This window comes from Strix uralensis, chromosome 2, assembly GCF_047716275.1.
Source record: "Strix uralensis isolate ZFMK-TIS-50842 chromosome 2, bStrUra1, whole genome shotgun sequence".
Taxonomy (NCBI): Eukaryota; Metazoa; Chordata; class Aves; order Strigiformes; family Strigidae; genus Strix; species Strix uralensis.
This window is the reverse complement of record NC_133973.1, coordinates 91,034,865-91,052,144: the sequence shown is the minus strand read 5'-3', so window position 1 is coordinate 91,052,144 and position 17,280 is coordinate 91,034,865. Positions and strand designations below refer to the sequence as shown.

The 17,280-nt window shown below is 43.5% G+C and overlaps 2 protein-coding genes across 2 annotated transcripts in view; one reads left to right on the top strand and one right to left on the bottom strand.

The window, feature by feature from the left end:
* LOC141939545 (T-cell activation Rho GTPase-activating protein-like) overlaps positions 1-17,280 on the bottom strand; it is a 107,455-nt gene that overhangs the window by 63,293 nt on the left and 26,882 nt on the right. The gene's annotated exons all lie outside the window — the stretch shown is intronic.
* Positions 4,300-16,766, top strand: CLN5 (CLN5 lysosomal BMP synthase). The gene is made up of 4 exons (XM_074859480.1): positions 4,300-4,451; positions 6,380-6,545; positions 7,736-7,961; positions 11,130-16,766. The coding sequence occupies exons 1-4, from the start codon at positions 4,336-4,338 to the stop codon at positions 11,639-11,641; spliced, it is 1,020 nt and encodes a 339-aa protein (XP_074715581.1). The 5' UTR covers positions 4,300-4,335; the 3' UTR covers positions 11,642-16,766.

Below are 17,280 nucleotides of genomic sequence, written 5' to 3'. Positions count from 1 at the left end.
CCTGAGTGCACTAGTAGCCCTATAATTACCCTGGCCAGCCTCAGCTGTGGTCTCCACCCACACACCCTCTGGCCACGTACCCATGGTCTCCATGTAAACTTAGTCCTGGACATCCAGACATGACCTGAGCTGTGCTGTAGGTGTGCATGTCAAGTCCTGTTTCCTGTTGTCCTGACACACAGGCTGGTCTTCCTGCACAGACTGTGAACCTGTGCTGCGGGTAGTCTCATCTTCAGTCCTGCCTCCTGGATGGACCTTGGACACATATTATAGGTAGTCCTGGGCTTGACTCTACCTTGTAGTGTCTGGGGCTGTTGCTGGATCCAGCCACTACTACATACCTGTTCCCATTCAGAAACTTCAGGACTGCACTGTGGTCACTGAGGGCGCTGCCCTTGCCTGCACCATGGTCACCTCTTCTCCTGGCTCATCCTCCCTTGCAAAACAGCCCTACTCCTGCTGCTCCCTGGCACCCCTAGAGCTAGCATAAATGACAAAAGTTGTTATCTGACTTCAGATAAACATGTATTTGAAGTGGGGAAGAGGATTCACTGCTCTGCTATGTGGTAGCATCAGAGTTAGGGTGCCAGGGCACAGCGAGGGCTAGCTGCTCCCCAAGGGGAGCTGAGAATGATAACAGGGCAAGGGGAGGCAGGCACCTCACCAGCCTGGCCCAGTCCCACCCCCCCGAGCAAGGTGATCAGAACAGTTCTGGTGAGAGCAATGAGGTTCCACCAAGAGTCTGATCACTAGGCAAGTCCATTGTGATGGGGCAGATCCAAGATCAAGCTGGGATGACAGATGCATGGGTCGGGGTCTGCATCAATGGGGTACAGGGCCCAGGTGTGGCTGCAGTGTAGCTCAGGTGGGAGGCAAGAGCCTCAGCTTTAAAGCAGCTCCACAGGAAAGGAGCAGGGAGCCCCTGCTGAGGTGTCCCAGCAGAGCAGAAGCAGTTTCTGGCTTTCCTCACAACAGTTCTTGTCAGACCTTGAGCAACCAGGTACACACCCTGAAGAGAGAGTACGCTGTCCCCTTCAGGCTTCAACATGTTGAATTAGAGCTCTGTCCTGAACCCCAACCCTTTTACTGCTGCTCAGGATTTGAGAAAGATGTTTTCTCCAGTGGAAATCCTGCTCTGAAGGGCCTTAGTTGCCTAACAACAGATTCTCAGATTATCTTAAATTTGACTTGGATAGCTCTTTGTATTTCACAGACTGCATCCAGTTGACTCATCAATTCACTTATCCCTACCCTGCAGCAGATCCAAGAGAGTCTGTCTCAGCTCAAAACTTGTGATGATCTTCACCTGCATCCTTATCCCAGCCCTCACCCTATCTCTCAGGCTTCAGCAAAGCCCCTGTAGAATTCCAGCTTGGAAAGAAATCATTTCCGTCACTTGCCCCCTAAGCTGCCAGTCAAAGCAGGGGCTGCCCTGCAGTCCCAAATGCCCACTGAACTGCACATCTGTCCTGAACACAGCCCTCATTTGAGCTCTCAGCGTTGAGGAGGGCCTGAGGAGAACCCTTAGCCCTACCTTACACAGTCACAAAGCCCAGCCATTCTCATTTCCTGTAGAAAAAGATGTGGCTTTCTCCCACCCCAACTCACAGTTGAGGTTGCATCTCAGGCTATGTAGCAGAGTATAGGTGCAGAGGAGTCCTGCATCCTTTTCTCAAGATGTCTTTCACACCCCTCAAAGGTAGGGAGGGTGGACCTTAGATTGATGAACTTCTGTCTTTCACGCTGGCTTCAATATGACTTCAGGTGATGTTTGTATTTCTCGGTGTGCATCCAGCTAACGTGCCAGTGTGAATATAAAGAAAAACCTGTGAGCAGTAAAACTGCTAGCTGTGTAGTTTTGTCTTCTGTGATCCATATATAAAACCGTAACTTTCTTAATGGCATATTGCCAGTATGGAGGCTGGCTGATGTGCAGCTGAGGGTGTCAGCAGCATCCAGAGAAGATAATTTTCCTGGGATAGGAGCTGTTACTTCAGGTTCAGCAGCCTCTTTGCTGTGACTGTTACTGTGTGATGACTCATGTAGATGTTCAAAACCAAACTGGCTGTTCAAAACCACAAGTTTTGGCTGCAGCAGCAGGGTTTGTTTTCCCCTTTCTCTCTGTTTCTTCCACCATGTTGCTCTCAAGGGCAGACACAGATAAAGTACTTCTTTATAATCGGAAATCATTAAGAGTCTTCTTCATTGTTTCAGCAAAATGTTCAGTATTCACTAATCAAAATAAAATAATCTGGGAAATTAGAAAAATTTGGGAAGCCAGTTAACTCCAGAAGTTGATCTTTGTAGCCAGTCTCAGTCTTTCCTCAAAGCCTGCTAGTGGACAAAGATGCAGATCAGCTCTGTGGATTTATAAAGGGCACTCTGACATGCTTCTGGATACTAAACAAGACAGCTGCTGACTCAGAAATTGCTGGCATGTGAGCTTTTTAGCTCAAGTATATTTATTCACAAGTTTATTAGTCATTTATTTTCTATGTTAAAATGTGGTTCACAACATAACTTAGGTTGTACGAGAAGAAAAACATACTGTGCTGCAAAAGTTTCCTATGGGATGCAGTGAAGTGAGATACAAAAATGCCACTAAAATGAAAATAAAAAATAAAAATCAATAGCTTTACCATCTTAGTCATTTGACCCGACACCTTCAGCAACCACAGCAGTGCCTGGATAGAGATTTAATAGTCCAAACTGCAAACATATGTTGAGCCAGGACTAAGAACCAGTTCATACTGTATTTCTAGTTTGGCTAACAAGCAGTTATGACAACTTCATTATGTCATTTCACTTCCCTGCATCCCAGTTTCATAGAAGGGATAAATTATGCTTCCCTTATTTCATAAAGCACTTCCAGAGTTACACATCAAAATCTCTAAAACTAGGAATTACGGCTGTATTCCACACAAACACATACGTTTTTGAACAGATGAAGAAGCTGCCATTTTGTACTACGCTCAAGCTAGGAAACACACATGAGTAATAGCACACTTTATTTTATAAAGAACTAAACCAGAGCTTTACTTTAAAGCAGACACAAATAACACGCATGAGATTAAAATGATACGGAAATATAAGTATGGATAGATTATGTATACATGCATGAAATGAATGTATAGTACTGAATGGCATGGATTTTAAAGATAAGCAGTACAGAATCAGCCAGCAATGAAGTGAGATTCAGAAATGTTGCTGAAATTAAAGATTTTAATAGCTGTGTCATTTTACAGTTTTCTGAACACCTTTAGTACTTCCAGCATCACTGAAACTGATACTCAGCAGCTATCCTGCATTTTTATGTAGGATGCAGGGTGTTCCACTTCCTATTTTGTTTGACTATAGTCTAGCATAGTGCTGACTAGAGAACTGATTGTTTTTTAGGGGCTCATGTGTATCAAGCAGGGATATTTCTCTGGCTCCTGATAGTCAAAAGTCCACAGCACAGTTATTATTTACCTAGTGAATGCTTTCACTGCTGATGCCAACTACCAGACTTAGCCTCCTGGGCTCTGACACCAGCATAGCTGGTTTTGAACTCTACAGAGCTGGAAAAAGCAGTGTTTACTGTAGGGATGCTGCTGGCAACGCTGTCCTGTTTCTCTTAGCCAGAGTTCACCTTAAAGATAGTTCTATCATTGTAAAAACAAGCGAATAAACTGCTACATAATCCCCATAATGTAAATTGTTACAACCTGAATAAGTGTTCTGAAATTGGTGACAGGTATATGAATTTAGCTTGAAGCCCTGAGAGGCTTCAGACAAGACTGCTGGGCAGCGAGAAGAGGTTCAGGGTCACGCGGTTTATCACACCAAAAGCCTTTCTGCCGTTTGGCGAGGCCTCCCCTCATGGTGCGAGGTCCAGACCCAGAGGTCATGCCTCTCGGTGGATTCTGGTTGTAAGGATGTGTGTTTCAACGTGGCTCCAAAGCAGTACTTGAAACAACACACCAGGCTGTTAAAAAATACTTTTGCTAAATTACAGGAACGCATAGTTGTCTGGGTCTCCAGAAAACTGAAATCGTAGTTCAGTCAAGTGACGTTTTTAAGGGACTATTCCGCACACCGTCGGTTTCCCTCAGGAGGAAAAAAAAACCAAAAACAACCTGCGTTTGATCAGGACCCCATGTAGCACTGCGCTGTCCTCCCCGCGCCAGGCCCGCCGGCCCGGGCCCTCCGCGGGCACCGCTGGCCGCCCGGGGCCCTGTGGGCGGGCGCGGGGGCGGCCTCCTTCCCGCCCAGCCTCCCTCAGCCCCGCCGCTTCCCCTGCCCGCCCGGCCGCAGCGCCGGAGCCCGGCTCGCAGCCCCGCAGGCCGCGCCGCCATGGGCGCCGCCCGCCGCGACCGGCGGCTGCTGCTGCTGCTGCTGGCGGCGGCTTGGGGGCCATGTTTCTCGGAGGGGCTCGGCTCCCCGCAGCGGCGGTGGCCGGTGCCTTACAGGTGAGTGGGGCGCGGAGGGGGCCCGGCGGCCGGGCTGGCTGCGTGTGCGTAATCGCCAGCGCCTAATCGCCCGCCTCCTCTTCCTCCTCCTCCAAGGCCTGTCCGTTTTCCGTTTGTTTTTTGTTTATTTAATTTTTAAACTGAAAAGGCCATGAATAATTTCCCTTTTTTAATCACTGGGGTACTTGTCATTTATGCGATATTTGGTGTATTTAGCTCACAGGTGTGAGGGAACGGCTGCCCCCCCGTCCCTGGCCCCCAGGAAAGACTGCCCGTGCTTTAAATATGAGCCTTTAATTCCCGTTTTAGCAAAACGTTGTGCTGAGGAAGTCAGGCTGCGATTTATTTTATTTTTTAAATTAAACTTTACTTCATACTTCTGTTCATGGTAAATGAAATGGTATAAAATTCCATTTACTGCTCTGGAGCTGTCTTAGCTCTAGAAGAAGACATGGTGCGGTTGGGGAAATCAGAACAGTGCACATTGCCGCATTCTGCTGAAGCAAGTAGCTACGGCTTTGGTTAGTTACACTGAGGAAATAAGCCTCTTCAGGAGAAGGGCTACACTTGCATGTATATTTTGTGTGGGCTTGCTGTTTGTAAATGGAGGCATTATAGTTTAACTGCTATCTAATGCATGCCTGAAGTTTTGAAAGCCTGTTGCATAATTCCTATCAGTTAAGTTTGTATCAGGTGATGCCTGAAGGAGCTGATCTTGCAGTCACGAGGCGTTCAGGTTTTCCAGCAAGTTCAGTAGTTGCAAGAGCTGGGTCTCAGGATGGTCAAAATTGGAGTACAAGTCTGTCAGTGTGAGGCACCCAGAAATGTGGTATTTTAATGCTTCGTAACGTGATTGTTACCTTCTTGTCAGTGTGCAAGGCACAGTGGGAGGGGAAATTGAAAATGTAAGATACGCAATTTAGAAACAGGACTGAAACGTATGGCTGGCATAAGTCTTTGCTTTCTAACTGTTCTTTTCCAGCCATACTCTTCCCCCCACGTGGACAAAATAAAGGCAGATATGCTGCAGTACCCAGCAAGCTTTGATAAGAAGTCCACAGGGAAGAACAATGGTGTCTCAGCGGGGCTACTGGCTTTACTATGGCTCAGGAAGTCCCGTGTCCTTGAGTCATCTCATGACTGGGGTATTTGTGCCATTCGGTAGCCCTGGGCAACTGAGTGTGTTAGACTCTTAGGCTGTGCTCTGGTCAAGCTGTGTACACCAGTCTGTCTTGGTAACAGGAATATAGGAACCTTGTTTTAAGTGAAATACAGTGAGTGAATCTGAAGGAAATTGGGAAAGGAAGACTTGCCAGGAAGGTTTTTTGCTGTTTGTATATAGTGTGATACATAAGCAGATGCAGTCTTCAGTTTTTGAGATTTAATAGGAGCGATGTATGGAAACAGTGTTCCTAGGTAGGTTCTTAGACCTCTTTATCTAAATTAGCGTAGAGGAATAGAATATTTCTTTCTGATGTTGGCAATATTCTAGAGTAAAAATAGCTCCGTCTGGTGAGCTCTTACTATAGAATAATTTCCCAGATCAAACTGGTCAACCCCTGTGTAGACACTGTTTGAGAATTTTTTTGAGTCAGGTCTCAAGCTGTCCTCTACCTGGCATCTCTGTGTCTCTGATCTTGTGAGTATAAGCCACCCTTTGTAATCTGCATCATTTCCACTCCTTTACTATCAGGACTGTGTACAACATGACTTGCATTCGTGAGTCGTAAGTCCTGTTTCTGCAGACATGCACTTTAGCAGCCTTACAAGCTTGTGTACTCCAAGTGTTGCAGCATCTGGATCACAGAATCTTTGGGAGTGGCTGGACACTTGAGCTGTCCTGCTCAGGCCCTGAGGAAGCCATGAGACATTTACTCCAGCCATGAAGCTGTGCTTATTGTTCTGTGTGCTTCTCTTTCTCAACACAGGCGCTTTGATTACCGTCCAAAAGCTGATCCTTACTGCCAAGCTCGTTACACCTTCTGTCCCACTGGCTCTGCCATTCCAGTTATGAAGGAAGAGGATGTCATTGAAGTGTACCGATTACAGGCTCCAGTATGGGAATTCAAATATGGGGACCTACTAGGACATTTGGTAAGGTGATGTTTTTGTTTGACAAAGCTATAGTGGCAAATTTAGCTGAATTCAACAGCAGGTGTCAAGAGTGGGAGCTATAAGGTTGGGATATGCTTGTATGGAAGAGTATTGGAGCACACAAGCTAGGCTATCTATAGGAAAGATACTTAAAGAGCAGTAAGTTTCAAACAAATGTTACAGAATTTAGCTCAACTAAAGAAAAGAGCATGACCAGCATTGTCAGTGGATTTGAATGTGTTCCCCCACAGAGCTGCATACTTGGAGTTTTTTGTATACACATACTGTTACGTTTTCGGTGTCTTTTTTATCTGTGCTAGCACTGCATCAAGAAAATACATTTATTTGTCTCCTTATATCTGATTAAATGCTTGCTTAGTGTATTAACTTTTCTGTTGTTAAAAACATACATATTTGCATGAACATGGATATCTGTCAGGAGTGGACAGCTAGCTGGTTAGAATAGTGGCTCACAGGGAGTAGGTTGCTTTTACAGTTCTTTCTTGAATGTTATGATCAGTACTGAATTAAAGTCTCCATTCCTGGAGTCATGCAAATATGAAAGAATCTCTGCTTTAGTAGTAATTATAGCTATAGTGGTAGCATAATTAAGCTTCAAAGCATGATCCCTAATGAATAAGGAAATACTAGTGAACATGAAATAGCAACATCAAAACCAAGCACACACAGGCGAAAAGGGAAATATCTTCAAATATCATTATTCAGGTTATTAAAATTAAGGTTGAATTTACGTATTTGCTATACAGCTTTTAAAATAAATATTTATCTCATTCCTTTTGTGGCTTTCATTACTAAGATCTGTTTTTGGTAACTCAGTTCTGCTCTTTATTTCTTTGATACCCCTGTGAGGTTAAGGATTCAAAAGTAAGCTTGAGTTTTGATGATGAGCTCCCACTGAGTATCTGCCTCTGAATAACAGAATTTACAATGGGTGGATAGACAACCACTGAGACAGTGTGACTCTGTGATAAAAGTATGTGCATGATATAATCTAGTATGTTGTGCATCAGTGCTACTGAATCCAAGATGTTACAGAAACCCCTTCTGCTCTTCTAGCCCTGTTACACAGCAGCTCCCAAGCATCTTACCTTCTGTACAGGTCAAGCTGAAGTAATTTTTATGTTAAAGTTTTGGGGGTTTGGTTGATTTTTTTTTTTTTTCTTTTACAGAAAATCATGCATGATGCTGTGGGTTTCAAGAGCTCTCTAACAGGCAAAAACTACACAATGGAGTGGTATGAGCTCTTCCAACTTGGGAACTGCACATTTCCACATCTCCGGCCTGACATGGATGCACCATTCTGGTGTAACCAGGGAGCTGCCTGCTTTTATGAAGGAATAGATGATGCACACTGGAAGGAAAATGGAACTTTAGTTCTCGTGACCACAATATCAGGTAGATTCCAGATGCTTTTGCTAGTGCTAATATAATAAAATACAGAGTCAGCCCTGTCTTCCTGTAAAGCAGTATCTTTTAATTAATGTTTTGTAGGTTATTCTCAATGTTAGTCACTGATGCTAATTTCAAACTGAAATAGTATCTGAACTGTCTTGAATACAGAAAGCGGTATGAGGCTACTGCCTTTTGAACAATGCACACTGAAGAGTTGTTCAGTGAGAGTCATTTGGTGTTGCTGTACAAAAACACTTGAGTCTCTTGAGTGTAAAAATAGCAAAACAGCTTATACAGAACCATTATGGACTCTTTTCACATGGCTTCACCAAAACAAAACCTTCTGTTGTGAAGTGGCATATGACTGCTGAGATAGAAAAACTGGTGAAAATGTGTACGTTACTCAGCAAACAAATAAGGCATATTTAGAAATAGTCTCAAAAATATAAAAAATATTAATCTCTATTTCCATCTCCCCATTATGGGTCATAAAAACTGTGCAGATGTCCTCAGTAGTAGGTCTCTGTCATATGTCATGGAACAAAACCAGGATTTACACCTCTAATTATGTGGATGATCACCAGAATAGCTTCCCGGTATATACTAACACTGAAATTCTAAAATAAAAAGGTCATTTAAATAAAACTGGTTGATTACTGTAGTAATACAGTGAATGACTTAGAGTCCCCTGAGGACTTGGAGAGTTGCATTTTGTGTGACCAAAGCCACTTACTCTCTGAAGTTAGCATAGTGTACAAGGCACAGTGGGGTCAGATTACAGCTAGTGTGGTGCAGTGCTTTATGTTTGCCTGCTTCCACCTTTAGCAGGTTTGCTGGACTCAGTCTCTAGATAACCTGTCCACTGCTGCTAAGAAATTCAAGGCTGTTCTTTAAGCAATGAAATAAGCGGAGCTGCTTTCCTTTGAGTTTGTAGCTCATGACTGAAGTCTTTGATGCCTGATTCTTTTGTATGAATACCAAGTTAAGTCTTCTCAGACGATTGTGGAACTTGTAATGCTTCCTGCCTGTGTGGATTATTTGATGCCTAAGAAAGGTGAAGTTACACTGGTGCCTTGTGGAGGCATTGTTACCGTCCTCCTTGTCTCTCTTGCTTCCTGTTTCCATGAAATTTTTAGGAAGGTAGCATCTCTGAGAGTTTTGAATTGTCTGAATTTCACTAGGAATCTGAAAGTTACTGTGGAATTGGGTGAATGGATGCAAGCACAGATGGACAGCATCATAAGCTGAACTTGCTTCCTCAGAGAGCAGGCAAAAAGCAACCCATCTCATGGGAGAGGGCTTTAACCTATGAAATAGCTGGACCGTCTTTGTCCTTGTGGGATCCTGTAGAGCTGTTTGTCAGCATTGTCAGAGACCACAGTGAAGCCATCTCATTTTCTTTTAAAGCCCATCTACCAGGTTAATGTTACTTATGGGTATGTCTCTGTGGAAACAGGGCAGGAATATCCAAAGTCTGACTTTTGATTGTCTAGGCATCTTCCAACAGATTATCACAGAGCCATGCATTAACCTGTAATATTTTTGTTTAATTTAAGACTTTAAGGTCAGAACTTCATATTAAGTCTATCTTGGTCTTGTTAGGAGAGACAAAACCTTTTCAATAACATGCTGTACAGAATACACACTAGGAAGCTAATCTGGTAGGAATTAGAGAAGATAAAGGGGAGCTTCAGGCCCATCTGCAGTGTATAGTAAGTACAGTTCTTGATACAGATGTAATGACTTGTTTTATTAAACCAAGCCATGGGCAGTTAAAAAGGAAAGTATCCAACACTTCCGCTAAACAGAATGATTGCTTATGTTTACTGTGGAGCCCGAAAGCTCTTAAGTGTGAAGAACAGTTACAATGCCTAGGAGGTGAATGTGCAGAGCTTTAGTTGCTCTAAGGTAGTACCTTGCACGCATGCCTTATCTCTCAGGGTAAGCGTGAGTTGCATTTACTCTCTGATGAAGAGTAGACCCAGCAATCGGACCTTTGCGGCTTGTTTTGGGGGAGAAGTGTGGCGTGCAGTGCTCCTCATTGGTCTTGATGAATGCAACACTGCAGTGAATTCAGACTTAATGCAAGAGGCTGGTGGTTGTGTGCAGGATGGTGTTCGTGATGCCGATCTGTCTGCTGTCTGCCGCCCCTGAACTGTGAGGTGACTGCTGCCAGTCTCGCCTTGCTACAGTCCTGCCTGTCTTTCAGCAGCTGCCAAGCACCGTTACTGTACCCACAGCAGTGACGCTTGCAGATAAAGAGAGATCACGGTTTGCAACACTGTCACCATTGCAAGCTGTCGTCTGGCTGTGTCTTCTGACATATCGCACAAGAAAAATCTGCAAAATTTGGTCATGGTGAGGTGCTAGACGGATCTGAGTCATAGACGGCTGCACCCTGTGCCATGACTGAGGAGAGAGGGCGGGAAGGGTGCAGTGCTAGGACTACGGGAAAAATAAAAGAAGGAAGATTAGTCCTGTGCTTCAGCTCTATTTTGGGGAGGCAGCTGCATCACATGTAAGGAGCTACCAGGGGGATGAGCTGAGTTAGAGATGTCTTCCTCATTTCAGTTGTGAAATCAGCAAAACACTCCAAACATGTATTCTAAATAAAAAAACAGTCCACAAGGTCTTTAAGCTTACTGATCTTCACATCCCACTCACATTGTTTGGCTTAGTTCAACTTTGCTGGCCGAGGAGCTGCTAAAACAGCAGGGTCTCTCAGTCTAAGGTCTCTTTTGTGGAGAGACATGAAAAATTCTGCCCTGAATTGCTGAATTTAGTTAAAAACTTGAGGAAGTGCAGAAATACCTGTTGTACTGGTGAGCACATTGTCAGCATCTCTTGTAGATTGTACTACCTGCCCTGTTTGTCTGCGTGCATAAAACAAGATGAGAAGTGTCATGGTTCTCTGATGTTTGGATATTCTGGCATAGTAGCAGGAAATGGTGCATAAAAAGGAAATAGTTTCAATAACTTACATGTAAATATAGTTTATTCAGTGGGGTATCACTTCTCCCTTCAACCTAAGCCTTGTGTCTTTGTATAGTTAGGAAATGTTGTAGGTAGACTTTTGCAGGGATGGGAAGTGAACCTTGAAAGAGATGGAAAATATTTTGAGTCATGTATTTGTTATCTTGTCTCTGTAATACTTATCTTCATCTCTTACAGGAGCCATGTTTAATGAAATGGCAAAATGGGTAAAATATGACAATGAGACTGGCATTTACTATGAGACCTGGACAGTTCAAGCAAGTCCCAACAAACAATCAATAGTATGGTTTGACTCTTATGAATGCTCTAAATTTATACTGAGAACGTACCAGAAGCTAGCTGACTTGGGAGCTATATTTAAGAAGATACAAACAAACTATACGAGCATAATTTTATTCAGTGGAGAACCTATTTATGTGGGAAATGAAACATCTATTTTTGGACCGCTAGGAAACAAGACATTGGCAGCAGCTATAAGAGACTTCTACTATCCATTCAAACCTCATTGGACAGTTAGAGAGTTTTTTGTGGATCTTTTAAAAATAATCGATCGTGTCATTCTGAATCATCAGTTTTACCTCTTCTACAACTTGGAATACTGGTTTTTACCTATGAAGTTTCCATATCTCAGAATAATTTATGAAGAGGTCCCTTTACCTATTGGAAACAAAACATCCTTTGGTGTATAATGGCTTCCTGAAGAATCAAACTTGCCCTTATGTCAGAATATCCCTGAGGATTTTGGAGCGCTGCCATGATGGTATTAGTGTTGTATGTTCCACTGCTAACTGTAAAAGTCGTGTTGGGAAGGCTTTGCTAAACCCCATGAAAGACTCTGCCTTTTTTTTTTTTATTACCTGTATAGCACATTCACGAATGCTTCAGCATCTCTGACTTGACTGGCTTCTGTGTGACCACGGGCACCTGCTGCCTGAGCTGATGTGGCTCCTCTTGACTAAACTCTGCCAGGCGCGAGGGGGAGCAGGAGGCAGCCCGCCTGCTCTGGTCACAGGCGCTCTCCACATCCATGGCCACGTGGCCACAGATAGCACCTGGCCACCAACAGAGACGGGACACAAGCATCACAAGAACCTTCTGGTCTGACCAGCTCAGCTAATCCATGTGTTGGAGCTAACAAACCTGAGTGCCTAGATGTGCCCAGTTCGCTCAATGTGTGCCTTAGATGAGTGTTTCTGTATTTCTTTGGTTTGTACAGCTGGGACTTACGATCTGTTTTCTGGTTCATGAAGCAGGGGTTCAGTGGGGTGGGAAGGGGCAGTGAATACCTTAGAAGATGGCATGGGTGGTATCTTTTCATCACTTTGCTTCCTTCACCTGTACTGTAAACACAATACAGACGGCTTTTCCTAAGATTTGTGTGTGTTTTCTAACTAGAGAGAAGGCAGAGAGCCTGTTTTGATGCATAACTGCAGTGTCCTAGCAGTCTCTTGTCTTAAAGTCTACCTGAGGCTTCAATCAGGTCAGTTTCATAGAAGTCACATTTTTATTCCTTTTAACTTTTTTAAAAAAGCATGGAATCCTTAATATGACAGAAGCAATGGCAGTTTGTGGAGTGTCAAAGTCACAGTTAAAAACCTGCACTTGTCATAAATTTGCCTGTACAAAGCAATTGCAGCCTCTCCCTGGCAGTGCTGCAGCGTGGCAGCTGGTTCCCTTTACACCCAACTGACAAAGCCAAGGGAACACCGGCTTTCTGGACACTAGGAAGGTGCCTATACACAAAAAATAGACCTGCAGCAGCATTATCATCTCCAAGTGTATACTACTCACTTTGTTTTTTTTAAACTAGTTGCAGAATGAGTTGCCCTCCTGCAGAGGTTATTACTGTGTCATGGCTAAGCAGTAACACAGGAACCCAATTCTGCAGCTTCATTTGGCTTGAGCCAAGTTAATACCCTGGTGCAGCCAGCAAGGGGAATACACAGTGCGAGGACACGGTGATTTGTTTCGAATCATAAGAATGGCAGAAAATTAACCTTGTATTAAAAAGTCACTAAAATTAATTAGTTGAATTGCATTATCATGTAATGGGATGAGTGTGAGAGCTAGCATGAGAGGAATGAGGTGATGAGAGCGCTTCTGTTCTGCAGAGGAAAGCTGCTACTTAGTTCCGCTGTTCTGTGAAACTTCATCTTCTGCCTCAACTTGCAAGACTACTCTTTGCAGTCAAAGTCACAAGCTCTTGCTTTAACCAGCAGAGCTTCAGATTACCCACCAACAAGGTAATCCAGGAGGCACTAGGGAAGATAAAGGGGTGCAATAAGCCTGTCTTGTTGATGCATGTCTCTGACTTCTGAACCCTCAACATTGTTGAACCCCCATTTATTTTCTCAGGAAGAAGCCTCAACCTCAAAACCAGTGTCCAGAGCTCTGAAGGGCATCCTTCAGATGCCCTGTGATCATGGAACCAAGGCAGTAGAAGCCCCAGAAGCTTCTTCTCTAGCATTTGCTAAAAAGCTTGTAGCATTGTGGCAGTTAGAGCCCTTTCAGAGCCTGAAGCAGATGTCATGGGGGGGTAGGTCATGCTCCCCCAGAGTAGAGTAGTAGTACTGTTTGCTCACTGTACAGTACTTCCTTGTTTTCACACAGGACCTAGGGAGCCTACACACCAAAGGCATTCTTTTCCCCTAAGAGAGTGTTTTGTGATGCATAGAAGAGCCTTACGGAACTGGAAATGCCAAATCCTGAAATACACAGCTAATGGGAGCTGAACCCCACATGTCAAAGCTGTCTTGTGCAGCTCCTAACAATCAAAAAGATGGGTGTTTGTGGACCAGTAATACCTAGAGAGGTTATAGAAAAACTTGACATAGCTGACTGTCTGCAGAGGTAAAACCATGATTATTAAAGAACTTGATCAAAAATAGTGGGTGGCTATATGAAAGGAGTAATCACTTTTCACATCTGTGGTCAAATGTACCTCTGTGGTTCTATCAGTACAAGTTTACAATATCCTGGGCTTTTTGTACCTAAATAACAGCCCTTCTCACTTCCAATTTCATCTGTCCAATCCATTTAATTTAGCATGTTTTACTCTAACCCTAATACTCTGGATGGTACAGGGAGTTGCGTCAAGTGGAAACAGTTACATCCTAGCAAGTATTAGCTGCAAGTTAGAGGACAGTAAGTTTCTGGCAACAAAAAAACCATGAAGCCAACTGAACAGTTGGTTGTCAAGGGTACTGCATCCCTTCCAGGCAGAAGGAAAAAGAAGCAGCTACTTGAGTCAGAATCTGTGCTCAGCAGTAGGTCACAGTGATGAGCATTTGACAATTCCATTATGCAGCCATGTGTTTTGTTTCAAAGTTTGTTTTGCACTTTGAACTCTATCCTCAGTTTAAAGGCACTAATTATCAATGTAGGAGTTGCCCTTTTTTTAACATATGAGTTCCTTTTGAGGCTGGTATTTATTCCATCTGAGCACAAGTTTGGAGAGGGAGCCCCTCACTTCCTTTGCTTCTCTCCATTTGGGAGTTTTTGTTCAGAAACTTAAAAGCCAACTGTTCAGAGTGAATGCACACCTGGGTGGAAATAAACCACCAATGCAACATGCAGTTCTGGAAGAGGTGCAGCTGTTGAAGTTGACTAATTATTGCACTGGAAATAGATTCACTAGCATTAAGACTGAAGTTTGTAAGTGCAGTGTGCTCTGGTAGGCAGAATCCAGAAACCCTGAGTTAGGCCTATAAAGTGAGATCCCAAATAACACTGAGGTGAGGCATAGGCTACTTCCATGAAGTTTAGACAAGCCCAGAATAGATCGCTAAAGCTGACACTTCTGTCACTTAAAAAGCAAATGTTTGTGACATCTAACACCTTCTGTACACCTGATGATCTGTTGTTGTTTGTGCCTGAAAACCACCTATTCAGCTCAAGTATTTGAGGTGGATGTCCTGCTGAGTGTCACACCGGGGGGCAGGAATAATAGGATCACACCTAACACTTCACTCACAACCAGCTGGTGTTAGCACTTGCCTGATGGTAGGAACCAGGGCACTGTCCTAACTGCCGGGCTCAAGGATAAGCTCCTCCTTTCTCTTCTACCTGTCTCCAGTTAACACGTGTCATTGAGTCATTACTCAGGCTTTGAATGCAGGAGTTATTGGCCACTTTAGGCTGTGCTTGGTTCTGCTCCCTGCTTTTATGCACGTTGCAGTCAAGGGTAGAAATACATGATAATTCTGTAACGCAAAGATTTCCAAGTCTGCAGAGTGGTCTTGCACAAAACTGCTTAATTTTTATACCACTGAGCTGCTCAGGGCTGTAACCCACTTTCCTGCAGGAGGGTTCTCAAACAAGGAGTTCCTGCCTTGTCATACATCAAGGTCAAATGGAGCGTGCAGGTCCTGTTTGCCAAAGGAGCCTGCAGCAAAAAGGGTTGGTCCAAATGCTTTCTGCCTTCCCGCACAAACCCACTCAACTCACAGATGTTCCAGATTAGGACAGCTGCCATCTTCAGTACTGTAACTGAGGAGGGTGTTGGTGACATTGAGGTGCTTCTGGTTTTGAAGTCACCACAACTGGGGATTAATTTGAAAAGCAGAGCAGGCTTCCGCTCTTCAACTTACAATGGAGTCTAAATTGTAAGTCTAAAATATAAAAACCCCCACCATCAGCTGCTGATTGCAAATTAGCAAAGTTAGGTAGTGAAAATAGACCTTACCAGCCATCATTTTCAGGCTACGAAAAACTAATAGAATTAAAAGAATCATCTCCCATGTCACATCACGCTTAAAATTTACTATTAATGGTAGATGCAGTCTGTGGGGCTCTATAATTAAAAGCTGTTATTATGAATGAGACTCCTGCAAGAAATTTTCCAACTCATACCATGCCATCTAACACAATACTACCAAAATGGCTGCTGAACAGTTAGAGCAAAGCATCACCTCCTGAAACAATTTAATTTGGAGGGTTTGTAACACTGTGGAGAGTCAAGATCCCTCCAAGGGCTCGATGCTGCTGGCCATGGGAGAAGGGACTGTTCTAAAGCCTGCCTCTTTCCTGCTGCATTAAGGCTGTTGTAGGGTGCAGAGAACTCCTTTTGGGTGCCAGAGACTCCGAGGGAAGAAAGGACTTCTAGCCCAGACACTCTGTTACTGAGACTTCAGCTACAGAATTAGGAATCAACCCTCTTCCTCCTTTTGCCCTACCCCCCTCCAAAACACTCAAGCCTTCGTTTGTGGGAGGATTCAGGGGTGGCACTTTATCTCTTAAATCTTGCTCCTTGGAGATCAAGCAGTGAAACTGGTATGATGCTATATCCACCAAATTCTTGCCTTACTAATGTTTAAATCAGGATTTGAAATCCAGGCGGCCCAACTGCCAGTTAACTGACTTCAGTATGGATAACAGGAGTTCTTTATCTTATATCCGTACAACAGGTGAAGTACAATGCAAGGAATCACAAGAGTCTTTTTCCTTACTCGTATTAACCAACCATGACAGTGATCTTTGTGCAGGATCGTCCTAAAATGGGAAACTACAAGTTTTATGTCATGCTGCAGGACTGGAAGGAACAGGTATTCTCCTCTGAAAGGTCCAAAGCTGCCCCAGTTCCTCAGCATTTTGCAAGGAAATGCCATCTTACAAAAGCAGAGGTGGAAGCCAGAGCAGAAAGCAGGCCACAGTCTCTGTTTCAAAGCACAGGAACTACAACAGCCAGCAGTGGATATGATCCTACAAGAAAAACCTAACAAAAAGGATGAACAGATGAACATACAGAACATCTAAGGTTAATTGTGGTTTCATTGTCATAGTTTTGATACTATTAAACTTCAATCATATCTCCAAGGAACTTGTTTCTATAGCATGAATTTAGTTTGTAGTCTGAACTACAGTCACTGAAATTCCCTTTAAGATCTCACACATTTCCGTATTAAATCAATGCTCCAGTTTTAGATACAGCAGCAGCACTTCTTTTACCATTCCATGTGCAACCGAGTGGACCAGCCAAGTTCAAGACAGATCTCTCTGAAGTAATGTAACAAAGTTTAGGTTTTAGTCAGGCCTACTCCAAATATAGAGGCCCAGAGGAACCCTGCTTTAAATTCACAGAAAATTTATTTGGCATACATCAAAATTTTAACAACAATCGGAATAGATACAGCAAATTTTTACCTACATAGTTAGATCAGTTTGCATAGTATATTTCTGACTAAGAAAAAAAAAATGCAGAAAGACACACTTAAATTCACAAGTTTGTAGCTCCTGTAAATTGCAGGAAGCTACAAAAGTAATGTAAACAGCTGCTCTTACATCACTCACCTTTTCAGTTTTGATATATTATCTCATGGTAAGGTAGCAG

What these genes read in the sequence shown, in the direction of transcription:
- CLN5 (XM_074859480.1), top strand. Translation starts at nt 4,336, where the DNA reads ATGGGCGCCGCCCGCCGCGACCGGCGGCTGCTGCTGCTGCTGCTGGCG. An exon ending in CGGTGGCCGGTGCCTTACAG is followed by an intron (nt 4,452 to 6,379) that starts GTGAGTGGGGCG and finishes TTCTCAACACAG; the next exon opens with GCGCTTTGATTACCGTCCAA. An exon ending in TCTCGTGACCACAATATCAG is followed by an intron (nt 7,962 to 11,129) that starts GTAGATTCCAGA and finishes CATCTCTTACAG; the next exon opens with GAGCCATGTTTAATGAAATG.